The sequence below is a fragment of the Rhinolophus hipposideros genome, assembly GCF_964194185.1.
Source record: "Rhinolophus hipposideros genome assembly, chromosome: 13".
In the NCBI taxonomy this organism is placed as follows: domain Eukaryota; kingdom Metazoa; phylum Chordata; class Mammalia; order Chiroptera; family Rhinolophidae; genus Rhinolophus; species Rhinolophus hipposideros.
The window spans coordinates 73,498,929-73,515,362 of record NC_138059.1 but is presented as its reverse complement, the minus strand read 5'-3'; the positions used below and the strand labels follow the sequence as shown (position 1 = coordinate 73,515,362).

The 16,434-nt window shown below is 47.7% G+C and overlaps 1 protein-coding gene across 3 annotated transcripts in view; it reads right to left on the bottom strand.

Annotated features, from left to right (window-relative positions):
* LOC308507023 (carbonic anhydrase 13) overlaps nt 1–12,345 on the bottom strand; it is a 32,982-nt gene extending 20,637 nt beyond the window's left edge. For 2 of the 3 annotated variants that reach the window (XM_081071247.1, XM_081071248.1), the window contains exons 1-4: nt 12,196–12,308; nt 8,621–8,818; nt 4,206–4,324; nt 234–329 (exon numbers count right to left, since the gene is read on the bottom strand). In XM_081071247.1, the coding sequence (XP_080927373.1) occupies nt 234–329; nt 4,206–4,324; nt 8,621–8,818; nt 12,196–12,232 (450 nt within the window). In that variant the 5' untranslated portion in view covers nt 12,233–12,308. Of the gene's footprint in view, nt 1–233; nt 330–4,205; nt 4,325–8,620; nt 8,819–12,195 lie in introns of all 3 variants that reach the window. The other variant, XM_081071249.1, reaches the window with a different exon arrangement.
* Between the last annotated feature and the right edge of the window lie 4,089 nt (nt 12,346–16,434).

Below are 16,434 nucleotides of genomic sequence, written 5' to 3'. Positions count from 1 at the left end.
AGCTGCTGCTGCTCTTCAGGGAAAACGACCAGGGGACAAGAGACAACAGTGTTCCTGGGGCATTCTGGGCCCTTGTGAACCACAAACATGCAAATGTTTAACGTTTGTTCCCAAAGGAAAGCGTCAAACCTAGAACCAGTTTGTTATTAAGGTGTTGGAGTGTCTGCTCCGTGACTGAAACTCTACCCAACATGGCTGATTCCTTATTTCAAATGAACCCAGTGGGTCCTGACCTGTAAAAATACTCCCAGGACGGCCAGTCCGTCGGGCTCATGAGCTGCCTCCACGAAGCTGGGGTATTTGTCTGAATTCCAATGCACGACGTGGAGCTGAAAGGGAGGGACACACATAAGGCAAACGCTCTTTTTCCAAACACTCGCAAAATCCTAAATGTGAGTAAAGCATGTATGTGTTAGGTTGGTGCAAAAATAATCGTGGTTTAAAAGGTTAAAAATAGTTGCAAAAACCACGATTACTTTTGCACCAACCTAATAGACGTGCTGGCACTGCGTACTTTAACGTATAACATGTTCATTACCAGAACCCGGGACAGAACCTGCCTCTGTAGTCCCAAAACTACGGTATACGAAGGGAAGGCCCACGCCACTCACTAGTCGGTGCCCAGCTATGTTGAGGCATAATGGCTGCTTAGAAGGTTCTGGAGCACCCCCATCACGGCCCTATAGCCCTAACAATCTCCAGCCACCGTTCTCAAGGGGCCGGGTTTTTGGCCTTCTGCAAAACCCAAAGGTGTCCCAAATGTCCTGCCATTGTCAACAGTGCAGTGTCCCAAACATACAGACAACTGGACGAGGCTGTAGAATAACAGTCATGCAGAAAACCACCCCGGAGGGTCTTCGTTCCTAGTGAAGGGAAGAAAAAAACTGAGATGGGAGCTACAGGGCAACGTGACATACCGAATGACCGGGCCAAGACCACAGCCAAGCAGGCTGTGCTACGTGAGGCACTAGCTTCAGGTAAGATCTTCAAGTGACCCCCTTAGTCCCTCAGGGAGGAAACCTGTGTGAAGGGTTTCATGCACAATCACCTTTCTCGCTGACTGATACACAGACGGTTTCGTGCATTGAAACCCATTGTTATCCCATCCTTTGAACACAACTGCACCTTACGGGCAATAGTATGGGGGCATTTCTGGGTGAAGAAGGGTGATCACGAACCGTGAAGTGTAAAACTACAAAACCGCGCACCGCCGACAAACACTGAGCAAGCTGGTGGGATCCAGAGGGCGGTGGTGGCTGTGTTCCCCCCTAACTATGCAGGTGTGACACAGTCGGGGAGGAACGAAACCTGACGGCGCTGCATGATGAAACAGACTTTGCTCAGCCCACAGGAGATGCAGGTGTCCCACAGGGAGGGGCTGAAAAGGACGTTAAAGTTGATCCACATGGCTCCCTGCCAGCTCACCACTTCCCTGAGGGAGAGGGCATTCTACAGCCACAGAGGGATGTGAAATGACTTCACGTCCCAACCACAGCTGATTGGGAAACCACCGTGACACTACAGACGCTATATATCCTGCTGCTGGTTAAAAAAACAACTATGTGAAGTATGATGGGAAACCAGAGCAAGAGAAAACTTCTGCTTGTTTTAAACAAGTCCTTCTTTCAGCCACACACCCTGTTTCACTGGCAGCGGCAGCTTCTGAGGAACTGATATCACTTTTATTAGCATTTGTATTTGAACTAAAACTCAAACAAAGAAACAACAGTCACCTTTCCTGACTAACAATGACAGATGCAGTGATTTGAGCTGAATGTCAAGAAGTGATTGCAGCCACTGCAAAAATGGAGATACGATTCTTCCTCACTGGAAAACGATGGCTGAAGAATAATATTCAACTTCAGCAGTTTTAAACGGCGTCCACTCATACATAAAACACGCTGAGTATGTCCTAAATCGCCATTAATGTTGAAATCATAGTTTTACATCACCTACACTTTTAATACACATACTATAAATGTGGCATAAACTGTAATCAGATAAAGTTCCCAATACAGAGTGGACTATTAGTTTATGTTTTGTACATGCATACCTCTTGTTATGATTTAGATCACTTTATTCTCTCTCTCTCTCTCTCTCTCTCTCTCTCTCTCTCTCTCTCTCTCTCTCTCTCTCTCTCTTCACACATCATCAGATTTGGCCCCCAAATTAAATTGTTATATAACTTCCAATGTTTCTTTTCCCTATCATTTCTTTTTTCTTCGTTTTTTAAATTTTTTTTAAGAGATCACAATTTGATGACAGTCCTGAGGTTAGGGACAAAAGTGGCTGGAAAAACCGTCACTGCCCAGGTCAGCCACTTCCAGAACCTTCTAACTTGCGTCCCAGCTTTCACGTTCACCCGACCTCTTCCCCACAAGCAGCTAGTTGTAGCTCATAACATCCACAGCAGGGCATGTCGTCACCCTGCTCAGAACCTCCCACTGTCTTTCTCCCACTACATTAAGGATGGGCTCGGAACTGATCGCCTGGCCCCACGTAGGGTGTGGCCCCTGCTACGTCTCTAGGAAGTGGCTTCTAACTTCCCCTCTGTCATGACTCCCAGTCCTAACGCCCACACCGCTGTCTTCTGGAACAGGCCAGTCTCGTTCCTCCACGGGCATCTGGACTTGCTCTTCCCACCTGCTGGGAAGCTCTCTCTAGACTTTCTCGTGGTGGCTTCTTCTAGTCATTCAGTCTCAAGTCACGTATCATCTCATACAGGCCCTTCCTTACCACCCAGTAACTCTCAGATCATGTGCTATCACTTTACCGAAGAACTTACCACCTACCATTTGTCCCTGTCTACCTCGAACAGCCCAGACTTTCTCTCTCTCCAGCAGCATTCCTATCTCTACCCAGAAACACAGCCCCTTCCCCTCCCCCAGCCTCAAGCCCAAGCCACCAGCAAACCCAATGAGGCTGCACCTCCCACCAGCCCTCCATATGCCCCATCCTCTGTTACCTGGAACCTCCCAAAGCGTTCTCACTGACCCCCGTGTACCCCCCACCCCGTTATCTACTCCACTTCACTCAAATCTATTCTCTAGTCGTAGCCTGAATGGTGTTTTCAAATGAAAAAACAGCCCCTTTCCAATTCAAAGCCAGTCAGCGGCTTCCCACTGCACCTCCAGGCAACTTCACAATCCTACCAGGACTCACCCCCCCCCCCCCACCAGCCTCTCCCACCTGGGCCTCCAGCAACAACCCCTGTGGGGCCGTGCTCTGATCACACTGGGCGTCCTTTCCTTCCAGTGTGTGAGGCTCATTCCCACCCCTAGTTCCCACGCACGATTCCAGGTAGGACCACTGCTGTCCCTTCCCTTTGCCTGGTGGCCTCTGCTCCTCCACAGAGAAGCACCCCCTGAACTGTCTCTTTGTCCCTTCAGGATGAGAACGAGTAAGCTGGGCAAAGACTGAGGACCTGGCAGGAGCTCAGTGAATTCTTAAAGAGGGAATGAAGGAGTGCAGGAATTCAGGGACAAGTGACAAACGAAACGAGAACCAGCCTTAAATACATATTCAATAACGGTTTCCGTCGAAACTCTGCCCACTGCAAGGACCGTCCACTCGCGAGGCAGGACGGCGAGCCTCTGGCACGTTTCAGGATCTGCGGGTCTTTGTCAGGAAGCTACAGGCCAACTAGAAGGAAACCTCTCTGAGAGTCTACGTTCAAGACTGCAGAAGGTGGGACCATAAAACAGCGGACCAGTTTTCCTGAGCTGCTGTGAGAAGTGACAAAGCAGTGACCCAAAGCCTGTATCTCCGAGCTTCCGAGATGTGGGGTGTGGTAGGTTTAGAGCACAAAGCTCTAGAAGCAAACATGGGAGTGTTCAGACCAGACCGACTGAGGTGGCCTTTCAGAAACATGGCAGGTGTTGTAGAAAGAGTTTGTAATTCAGTGTCAGGCAGGTCTGGTTCAAACCCGTCTGTACCCTCCCGAGTGTCTCTAAGTCCCTGGCTGGCTCACTGGCACAGTGGGCATGTAACCCTCCATCTTACAGTCACGTCAAGGCTCAGCGGGGCCACTTCTGTAGCTGTTCCCCGGATAATAATAGTCTCATACAGATGACGAAAGCAGTGTCATACACTGTGACACCTAACTGGCTCGGGACCGTTTGGGCCCCAGGAAGCTGTTGCCTGTGTCCCTTCCCTCCCACCAGCGAGGACAGCTCCGAGCCAGGGACCCCCGCCTGCTGGCTTACCTCGGCCGCATACCTCACGCCGTCCACCATGTGCTCAGAGCCGTGGTCATCAGCGGCCCCCCAGTGCAGGTGGAACTGTCGCAGCCTGTAGGTTCCGGTGAGCGGACCCCCACGCAGAACTAAGTATGGACACATTATAGATTGTTAGCAGAAAACATGATCACGCGTGCTGCCCCGCCCACAGCTCCTCCCCGAGTCACTCTACACGTCAGGCCCTCCGAGGAAGTTTTACAAGCGTGTGGTTGAGCTTGCTCACAGGAATCCAATGTTTAGGTGTATAAGGAGCAAACATGAACATTTTCAAAGGTGAGAGACTCCATCACACAGATCTGGATGGAACAGCTGGGGAATCACCACAGACACACTGGTTAGAAAGCTGGAGAACTCAGAACTCAGGAGTTCTTGGAGATAAGCACTCCTCTGCTTAAAGGAGGATGGCACCCTGTGTGAAGCAGGACGTGATGTGCGAGGGTCCATCCTGGGCTCTGCAGAGCAGCCCAGCATCTGGTTAGAAAACAGCTTCTAGCATTTCTAAGACCTGGGCTCACTCCCTCTTCACTAACCTTGATCTTACACTAACCCTCTAACTGAGTGAAGCTTCAGCTTTCCTGTCTCCAAGCTCAACACAATAACACCACCTCCTCCCAATGCCGCTGTGACAACAAGAAAAACGGAACACAAAGCACTCCCGCCTGCCCCGCACACAGTCAACAAATATGACCTCTAAAACAACGGCAACAGAATCACATCTTAGGGATGTAGTAGAAAAGCTTCTTAATAGAAAATGTGGTCCTAAAGTATCTCATCCAAAGTAGTCTTTATTGGGCAGGCTTTGGAGGACATGGGAGGTGAGGAAGCACTGGGTGTGCAACACACACACGGCCAGCAGGATTCATCTCCCACCAACACCCAACAGGAGTAAGTGTTGGTGAGGTGCAATCTTAACAACAGTTTGATTTAAATTTCCCTGCTCTTCAGAGATTATATATGTATATGTATATATATGTATACACATACATATACATATATATATATATACATACATATATATATATATATTCACAATTTGTCACGAATGACCCACCTTACATAAGAAGGAAAAGATGGTAAGAGGTTTCACATGCACTTTTCTACAAACAGCAAGAAAGAAAAGGCAAAGAATATATTTCCCACGGCACAGCCCTCCGAGCTATGCTGTTGGAGGAGGAAAGATCCAGATGGCTGTCGGTACCCATCAGCACAGCAGGACTCATTTTCCCCAGCGCTGAAGCTGGACAGTGGGGATTAAGAGCCGGTGTCCTGGTTGGATCAGCAGAGCTGGGAATAATCCCAGCTCAGCCACTAAATGCTGTGGTCTTCCAAAACTCACTTAAGCCTCTGTGGGCTTCGGCTTTCTTGTCTATATTGGTGTTTTTCTATTTTTAATTAGGACATTGGACTGGGTGTTCCTGAACTTCTACAATTCTTAAAACTGCGCGAGGAAGAAAATTGGGTGCATACATAATAAAAACATCTTGGAAGGTTGAATGGTTGGGGCTTCTTTTAGATTCATTTGGATCCAGATTTCTTCACAATAAATAAAGATAGCTATTTTTAAAGCCTTCTAAAAAGTGAGAGAAAAAAAGGAGAGAACCACTCACACCAGACTCTAAAGGCACTCTTCTGTGACTCTGTTGCAAACAGAATCATGTCATTGGTTCTTCTCCCCCTGAACAATGTCCATGAGGGCAGAGCTGGCTTGGGTCCCTGCTGTACCCATCACCTAGCACAGACTGTCATGAAGGAGATGCATGGTACGTATTTGATGAACGAATGAAGAAAATATCTGATGTGTCTCTAGCCAAAGTTTCAAAGACATTTCCCAGGTAAACTAACTTCAGAGGCCCCTTCACTAAGTGACTCCACACAGCACGGGTGAAAGGTTCCAGATGAAATCGACGTCTCTGTCGTCCTTGCTTTTGTACAATAAGACCTCAGCTGAGCCGTGAAGTCTTCCCTTCAGCGCTAAAGAGCAGATTGAAGAGCTGGAGTAACTGGAGCGGCACTGAGTTTGGGAAGAAACACCAACAAGCTGGCTCAGGACAAAGCCCGTGGTACCCAAACACACACCGTCAGGGACAGGTCCCAGAATCATGGCTGATCTGTGGAAAGCCTGCTCACAATCCAGGGGTTAAAGCCAGATTAGCAGAGCTCTTCTTAGTTAAGCAGCAAAGCTTGCCTTTCACTCCACAGAGCTGGCTCCACATTTGGGAATTTCCACTAAAATACCCAACCTGGGGTTACGGTCAGCAAATGTCTAATTGTGGAGACCACCCTCTCAGAGGAGGACTGGACGCAGGGTGGGCAACAAGAGTCAAACACCAAGGTTAACGTAACAGTGACTTTGAAATAGTCTATAGCAAAACTGTGGTATGAAATGAACAGTGGCAGCAAGTTACTTTTCATGACAGTGACTTCGTGTTTTCCACTCTCAAGCTATTCACCTCATTTTCCAGCCTCGATGAGTAAATCAATATTATTGTCTCCATGTGAAGTCTAAAAACAAGTGATCGTTGCTCCAAAATCTCATTACATACATGGAGTCCATTTAGCATTTCATTCAGGAGTTTTTGAAACAATCTATTGCTGTCCCCTGCTATACATTGCAAAGCCAAAAGACGCTGCGAAAGTAGAAAGAAAGACATGTGCTTTTCTATTGCCTTTGACTTTTAACATTGTTAGTCATTTGCCAGCCCTACTCATTTTCTGAAACTACTCTATAGTCGGCTACCTTGAATAATGAGCACGGATGGCAATGAAATCAGGAAAAATATTTAATTTAAAAATCACCACAGTGGTTCAGGCACGTCCTGTCTATCCCACTGGGATACAGAGTCCTTTAAGGCAGATCGGTCTTGTCCCCTTGGGTCCCCAGGACCCCGGAGAGTGCCTGGATCAATTAACAATACTGACATGAATAAGAAGGAGATCTCACCGGGAGAAGCACTCCCCCACATACGTCAGTGTGCCAGGCTGCTACTGATGTGCCCTGGAAACCCTAACGGCCATATTCCTAGGACCAGTGAATGTGATGGAGTAACGGCCTATCCACTGTGTGACACGTGTCCACGGAAGGAAAGCTAAGTGAACAGGGGTGAACAGCACCCCTGTGGTTTGCCTGCAATCTAGGCAAAGAGCACAGATCTGCCAGGGTTAGACCATGAGAGGGAGGGAATGAAGACATGGGCGTTCCCAGGCGCTGGGGCCGGAATTCTTTATGGAGCCTGGAGAACCTTCCTGAAGCCTGGTTTTTTGTGCTCTGAGAAGATGCACATCAACTTACTCTCCGGTTGATCACTCATTCATTCAACAATTCCTAACAGCTTACTATGGGTTGGCAACTGTGCTCAACACCATGTCTGCAATGGTGAGAGGAAGAGAGAAAGGAAGAGGGAGAGACGAGGAAGAGGGGAGAGAGGGGGCCTGGGCCATCACAGAGCAAATCAGTGCAGGAAATGGTTATGACCAAGGGTGCTATGTTATAAGGAAAACACAGCTTCAGGGGAAGGACTATCTAATCAGCTCTTATTCTAAAACTAGGAGTGTAGCCTCAGTGTTTGTACATCTGAGGCGTTATAAATAGTATCCAAGTACGACTGTGGGTGCGGGACGCTTTGTACCTGCAAGCCTTGGGCTGCGACAGTGCCCATTCCATCAACCATATCTACTGACTCAGATGCACAAAACTGAGGGCATGGAGGGAAGGCAACTGAATATACATAAAAAGCGAGGTCCCTCCTTCCCCCAAAAGTTGAACATAAAGATAAAAGTGTTAATCTTTCTTTGTTCAATTTTTGCAATGCTCTGAATAATATGTATCACTTTTATGAATATGACGGATATGAGGAAGAACTTTTATGGGGTTATAATTCTTGCTAACGATATAGCTGAGCTTAATGAGTAAGCGAAAACTTTTTTACAGTTAAGGATTTTTAAAGTTTAACTCGCTTTATCATTAATAGGGCAAACACAGCATCATCGTCATATGAGACAAAAATTTTAAAAAATTGGCAAAGTCTTAAAATCTGATTCTCATCTTCTCTCTTATCTTACTTTTAAACTTGACACCATCTACTCCTCGGGGTGGAGGTAAGCTTGAAGAAGAATTCCATGCTCATGCTAAGGAAATACTTTTTCTGCTTTATTTAGTTAATTTATTATATATAAATGATACTGAAGTTTAACTTGGTCGGTCCCTTATTTATCAATGGTGTGAAAGACACTCTCTCCCCTGAACTAATCAAACGAAACTTTTATCACAAGTTCTAGCCCAGTACTAACACACAATGCATAGATGTTTCAGATGCCAGAGAAGAGAGTGTCACTGAGTCAGTCACCCAAGTCCCACATCCCCTACCAAAAAAAGAAACGCCAACCTGATTTGTCCTGCGTGTCATCAAAGTCCACGCTGAAGGAATGGCCATTGTTGCTGATGATTTTAGCTGAGCTCGGGTCATACTTGATGCTAAGAGGCCGGAGGGAAGAGTCATACTTCACTTCTTTGGTTTTAATCTCAATCGGAGATTGCTGGTCTCCATCAGCAATGGGGAAAAACTCATTCCAATGAACAGGACCTTGAAAACACAAGGCCAAGAAAAGAATAAAGGAGTTATTTCATCCAAAACACTTGTTGAGAGCAACAGACTGTGCTGGAGATTGAAGAGAAAACTAAGATTAATAAAATAAGACCTTAATCCTCAGGATCTCAGAATCTAACTCGGTTTGTGTTTTTCTTTACAAGCCTAGTTGCTTTTCTTACAAGTACGGAAACCTTCTGGTTTGCCTTCATTCACATTCAGAATTAAACTAACCCTTGTAGACAAAGAGCATGTAAGTTGTATAAGGGACTTTCTGAAGGAACTCTTCTACCAGACTGAAAACAACAGTGCAATTCACTATGGAAAACAATGAGGTTCAGTGTCAAGTCCAAGAACGAGCCGGGGTAGCTGTAGAGGTAGTGAAGTTTAAGGGCTGAAAGAATTGACGGAGCTGAGAGCTGTGTGGGGCAAAAAGGGTGTGGTCTTACTTCTTTCTTCTACGGCTCACTGGTGTCGAAGGGGGTCACCCAGGCCTCAACTCAGCTCTGATGTGCAAAAGGCATACTGAGGAGATAGAGAAAAGCCCCACGTGGGATAACCCAAATGAAATGGCTGCACCATGTCAGGAAACGTAATAGTGCTGATTAGCTGCAGTGGAGTCAGGTAGCAACTTATTTCTCTCTTTCTACATTTCAGAAAGTCATTCTGTGGTTATTTTGCCAATGCTGCATTCAAATTCCAGAGTGGATCACGACAATCCTCATCCTGATCCTCTATTCAACAAGCCCAAATTGCATCAAGTTCCCAATCAGACACGCGTTTGGTAACCAGATGTGGACCAATACGTCGGCAGTTCTCTTGTCTTATCTCTTCAATTCTCTGGGAGACTTGATTCAAATCCTGCCTGTCAAAAGCAGCAGTGAGGTGGCAGCTCCAAGTAAGTGCCATCTCCTTCTGCAGACCTGGGTCACTGTCTGGGTCACAGGTTCTTCTTGTCTCCTCCACTGTACCTGCAACTTACACAGTCACCACTGGACAAGGAGACACAGCCACCACCGGGCAAAGAAACTCAGCCACCACCGGGCAAGGACATGTCAGGGCGACTGACTAAACTTTTCCCTGCTTCACTAATCCGCTGACCTAATTTCTCTAAAACTCAAGTACTTATAAAAATGCTACAGCATGACAATTAACTACACGTTAGTGATTAACAGCAAGTATTTTTAAAAGATTTAGAATGAAATTTCAGGAAATGCAAATATATCACAATTACCTACAGCTTCCTTCTCTAAATCTGATGCCCCCTTTCACTCTTCATTTGTGCAAAGGAGAAGGCATAAATTTCTTCCTTCACATACGTGTGCTTCAGGTACAAAAAGTCATGGCATGTACACCTAACCACACACACAACTTAAAAGTTGTTCTCTTGTGAATCTGGAACTTGGGAGTTCAAAGCTATTTGAACATCAAAAGTCCTTGCTTACAAGGTATTACAGAAGAAGCCTTACATTTCCTTACATCGTACTCTCATTTACCTTCTAGTCGTCTTTCTGTATACAATCTAATCCAATTTTATGTGAAAAAGAGTTTTCTGCCTCCCTGCCACCCCGTATGAGTTAACCTAAAGATGATTAGATTTCCAAAATGCAGTGCGTGTGTCACAAATGTTGTTGACTTTTTTTCTAATCAGGAGTTTTTTGCTTCTCCTAATTCATGTACTCTCCTACTTCCAGTCCTTTATAACCATGACTATTTTTAAAAGCAGAGGCAAACCGAAATGAAATACAAATAATACCCCTTTACGTCCAATACTCAATATTATATATATTAAACACTATGGCAGGTTCATTTCCCTGCCTCTTAAGAGCCGCCCCTTTTACATTTTCCAAACATCCAACTTTAAACCCATTTAAACACAGTTCCTAAATAAAGAGAGAGGATGTTTCTTCCATTGCTTTCAGTTTTGGACACATTCCCTAAACTATGAACCCATAAAACTATGGAAGGTTCACGGAAGCAGTCACAGGTCGTTTGTGAAGGCGGTACCCCCTTCCGAAGCCTCTTATCTGCTCATTCACCGCCTTTGGCCGTGGAAACAGAAAACACGCAGGAGTGGCCAGCCCAGTGAGGACACATCTCCAAGGGAATTTTGCCACAGTTGATCCGCTTAAACGTGTGGTCCTCAGGATGTTATTGCTTCTTCAAGCAGGGAGCCAGCGAAGGGCCCCGCAATTCTTCAAAGAACTACAAAATTGTCAGTTATGGCTTGGTTTCCTGAGATGGAGTTTTTAGATTTCTGATGAGGAGCTTGGATGTTTTCTAACACATTGAAGAGGACACAGTACTCGGGGATCCAAACACCCTCCTTCCTAACCGTAGTTATTGGCACGCAGTAACTATTAACAATAATGACCATCGTTCCAGCAGAGAAGGACATTCAACGAAATTTATGTCCGAAATTAGCAAAACGTGCTCAGTCAAAACTAAGCCCACCTCACTTACACTTTTCATTACTGAAGTTCTGCATTTCACCCCCTCCCACGTTTAAACTGGTAACTTAACCGTAACCGCAAAGAGCTACCATTAGAAAGTAAACGCTCTACAAAACTCGACAGTGCCGTTCAATAATACACACATTGACCCCCAAATCGTCACCCCCATCATCATCACTCCCAGACTTAATTTGGACAGTGATTCCCCATCGGCTTTCCTAGTGGTCCTGCAATCAGTGCAAATAGTCAGCCTTTGCAATAAGTTCAGCTTAACGAAAATAAAAGAAAAAGGTTTCCTTTTGATAACTTAGAATATGCGAGAAGAAAAGCGTGTGTCTGATTCCTGTCGCTTCCGGCAGGAACGCGTGTTGGCACGTGCTGGAGCGCAGCCGTCCTTGGCTGGCCACGCGTGTGCGCGGATGCGTGTGGAAGGGGAGGCGGGGAGAGCGGCCGGGGGCCCCACGCCCAGCTGCGCCGTCCGGGGCGGCGCTGACGCCCCCGTGCAGCCCGTGGGTCAGCCCGGCCCCCGCACGCTGCTTCCACCCGTGGGAAGACATCCGCAGTCTTTTGGTTGCCGAGAAGGCGCCCTGCACCGTCAGGGGTGCAGTTCAAGGGATTCAAACTTCTGCAACACAGTTGCGAATATTTTCCACGCTTGGGCTCCCGTGGGTGAATGATGAGCTGAACCCACTGAAAGGGAAGGTGTCCTGCGCTCATTAAGCGTGTCCTCAGCCTGCCCGTACCCGAGAAGTGCGGCCCCCAGGGAGTCCCCGCGTCGCCAGGGCAGCGCAGGGCGGGACGGGGCGCCTGCGGTCTGGCCCCCGCCCGCACCCGGGAGCGGCCCTCCGGGCGCACGCGCGGCTGCCTCCCCCCGAGTGGGACCCCCGACCAGCCGCCCCCACCCAGCGCGGGGGCGCTCACCGTTGTGCTCCGCGTACCCCCAGCTGAGCCGAGACATGGTCCTGGCGGCGGTGGGCGGAGGGAGAGGGAGAGGAAGGAGCTCGGCGGGCGGCGGGCGGGAGGGCGGGCGGGCGGGGCGGGACGGGGCGGCTCGGGCGCCGGAGCCGCGGGACGCTCGCCGGCCGCCAGGGGGCGCGCGCGGGGCGCCCGGGACGGAGCCGGGCGCTGGCGGGGGGTGGCGGTCCCCTGCTCCACACAGTCGGGAGCCTCAGAGGGGACGGAGCTGCGACTCCTGAGGCGCGGCCCACCCGGTGCCCACGGTCTCCACAGGTCCTCCGGCATCCCAGCGCGGGAGATGCTGGGGTGCCCAGAGTTAGAAAAGGGGGAGCTGAGCGCGCGCCCCACACTGCACACAGGGAGGCCCGGACGTCCCTCCCGCGCCTCGTCCCGCGCCTCTGGCACCCTCTGCAGGCTGTGGCTCGGGAGTGCGGGGGCCACGGCCGGGGACTGATCCCGGGTCCCCACGTTACCCGCCCTGTGCGCCCCGCGGGCAGGAGCGTCCTCGGGCCCTTTCCCTGGATGCTCGCCGCTGTGGACTGGCTACGGGGCCTTGACTTTCCTTCCCGGAGGAGTGGGTACGCTGGGCTCCCAGGGAAAACAGAAGGAGTGTGACCCACCAGGAGTATAATTACTGTCCCGGCTGCTTACGGCTTCGATTTGGGTCAATCTGAAATCTAGAATTGAACTGCGCAGTGTTACTTATGGACAAAATAATGCAAAGAGCTTCTTCATGGGCACGAACCTTCCGTAAAAGGCCGGGGGGTGGCCGTTTCACTGTGGTCTTTCAGCTTCTCTTGGGGGCCACACAGCAGCACATAGGTGGTAATTGCAAGTCCCATTGTTTAGGGACCACTAAATAAGGTTCAAATTGAACTCGTCTTTAGATGTGGCCCAAATACCCCCCAGTGCAAGAAGCCCGTACCTCTGTCCTTAATGCGGCTGGAACCCCCCGGAGACAATGGCTCCCGACAGCACTAACCACTGCACTTCATGCTCCTGCGTCTCAAGGAAAGGCCCGGCCTCCCTCACCCACATTCTCTGGAACACTTGGGTTCATTTATGCCAATATAATATAATAGGAGCCAAAGTTTTAAGAATAAGGTCTGATCTGGGTTCACTTTCATCACAGAAGATAATGTATATATATATTTATATTTAAATACACACATATAATAAAGGACTGTTATCCAAAATATATAAAAAAAACCTTAAAACTCAATAAGGAAACAAACAACCTGATTAAAAAATGGCCCAAAGACCTTCACAGACAGCTCACCAAGGAGGATAGAAAGACAGCAAATAAACACATGAAGATACGCTCAGCATCACGTGTCATCCGGAAATGCAAACTGAAACGACAGTGAGGTCCCACTGCACACCCATTGGAATGGCCCAAATCCAGACACAGACACCACCTAATGCCGGGAGGAACCCTCACTCAGTGCCGGTGGGAATCAAATGGTGCAGCCTCTCTGGAGGACCGTTTGCTGGTTTCTCACAAACCTAAACATACTTGTACCATATGATCCAGCAGTCACTCTCCTTGGTATTTACCCAAAGGTGCTGAGAACTTACGTCCACATAAAAACCTACACGCATATGTTTATATTTATTGTTATTCAGAATTGCCAAATTTTGGCAGCAAGCAAGATGTCCTTCACAAGGTGATGGGTACATAAACTGGGGTCCATCCAGACAGCGCATGCCATTCAGCACTAGACAGAAACGAGCTATCAGGCCATGACAAGACATGGAGGAAACTTAGATGCATGTGACTAAGTGAGAGAAGCCAATCTGAACAGTCTGCACACTGCATGCTTCCAACTCTGTGCCATCCTGGAAAAGGCAGAGCTGTGGGGACAGTAAAGAGATCAGTGGTTGTCAGGGATTGGGGGTCTGGGGGGGACTGAACAGGGGAGCACAGAGGATGTTTGGGCAGAGAGGCAGCTCTGTGTGACGCCATAATGGTGGACCCATGTCACTACACATCTGTCCAAACCCACAGAACGTAAGACACCAAGAGTGACCCCAGTGGAAACCTTGGACTCTGGGGCATGATGATGTGTCATTATTGTAACACACGTACCACTGGAGGGGTGATGATAATGGGGAGACAGCATGGGTGGGGGCAGGGCTGCTTGGAGATCTCTGTATCCTCCTCTCAGTTTTGCTGTGAACCTAGTTACTCTTAAAAAATAGTCTTTTTTTCAAAAACAAAGTAAACCCACAAAAATTAATAAGATTATGTCAGATACACAACACACTCATGAGCTAGCTTGTAGGAGGTCCCGTACAAATTTGGGACAGTTTGGCCATCGAAAAGAATAGTAATTGTAATAGAGTATAACTTCCTTCCCCCCAAATATCCCTGAGTAGGGAGAGAACAAGAGCGAGAGAGCGAGAGAGCGAGAGCGAGAGCGAGAGCGAGAGCGAGAGCGAGAGAGAGAGAGAGAGAGAGAGAGAGAAAGCTTCTCTATGAGAGAATGCCAGCTACTGAATACAGATGAAATGATGGAATTTTAAAACAACCATTTTTTTGCACATCCAATGTAATAGTTGGTTCAGACAAGGATCAGTAATGGGAGCTAGAACTTCTGGGTGAAAGGTTATTGGAGGGCAGGATATTCAGTTTAGGATTAAGAGACAAAAGATATGTAAAAACCAAACACCATGTGCAGCCCTCAAGATCCTACATTGGGAAGAAAGCTGGAATAGATGCTTTGGGGTCAGTTGGAGAAATGTGGACAGACGCAGCATGTAGGTGATCTTGGTGAAGCGATGGTGACTTTTGTAGGTGCAATGACGTGCTGGGAAGACGAGGCGATGAACGCTGAAGCCATTGGGCGGCAGTGATGGACCCTCAGATGTCTCAGTCAGTAACAGGGGAATTGAGTGGAGGGATGTTTCTCTGCTGGTGATGCTATCTTTACATTTTCTTTTCTGTACATTTTACTTTTGTTTTTTCAAAAAAATTTGGAGGGACAGAAATCATGTACTTTCTCAAATCAGTAAATCCTTTCACTCGCTAAATAACCCTTTATCACTATTTGTGGGTTTTCAACTTAACAAGGAATCCCTGTATCCATGTCCCCAACCATCAAGTACAATTAAAAGATGAGCACTGACCAGAGAACCCAGGAATTCTGACCAAAGATACGGAGCTTACGCGTACTTCTCTTGAACGAGTTCAATCCAGCTCGAGCTTCGTTTGTAGCAAAGCATGCTTCATGGGCTCTCCTCTCAGTGCATTAGACAGTGTGCTATGAGCAGCACCTGTAAGTTATAACTCCAGTCATAAAAATATTAGTTTAGTAACATGTTAAGGAAGAATCGAAGTATGAATTGATACTGTTTTATTAGGGCACATGCACAGACTCTGTCTGAAAGGCACATTTCCCCAAGTCTTCTTCTTAGAAAGTCTAAATGTCAACTCAACCCAAGCAGCTACTTTCATCTAATTTTCACTGGGCAGGAAACTGAGATGAACAAGATTTCCAGTTACCTAGCAAGGCAAGCCACACAAACAAAGGGGACACAGCCCCAGTCTGCAGAGTCCCAAGTCCGAGGTGCTCTCCAGGTGAGCTCCATTTCCTTCACTCATCACGTCCTATGATTTGTGCAGCTGGGACTTACTAACCACAGGAATGTACCATTTGGAAAGTGTTGATTTTACAGAGCTGATACCACATGGGGGTTGGATTGCTGTAGCTTCCCATTCCTAAGGTTATCTTAAGGTGGGGGTTGCATAATGCAAACTGCCCAGGGGAGATCGCCCCAGAGATTGCACGAAGGCCCAAAGGGGCTGAACGACTTGCTCAATGCCCTGGATTGCAAGCCAGGGGGAGAATTCTCAGACCAAAATTGAAAGGCTAATTCCAGTGAATCACCTCTCAAGTCATGTCTCAGATTACAACTTTCAGAAACCCGAGCCACACATTTTGTCCCTTAGATTGTCAGATAAGAAGACATCACCAAAACCCTACGTTCCACATTTTTGTTCTGTTTACTCTGATCCCATTTTCTAATAATTTATCCAGCTTTTAAGGTGGCAAACACTTGTGAGGACTTTGAGTTCTCAGCATGTTAGGTTGTACTCATCATAGTAATTCTTAGCAAAATTTCAGCACAACAGGGTTCTTATAACACAGCACAAAGAAGAGAGTCAAAAACTGGTGACTTTGGTCTGTGTAGACTCTGAAC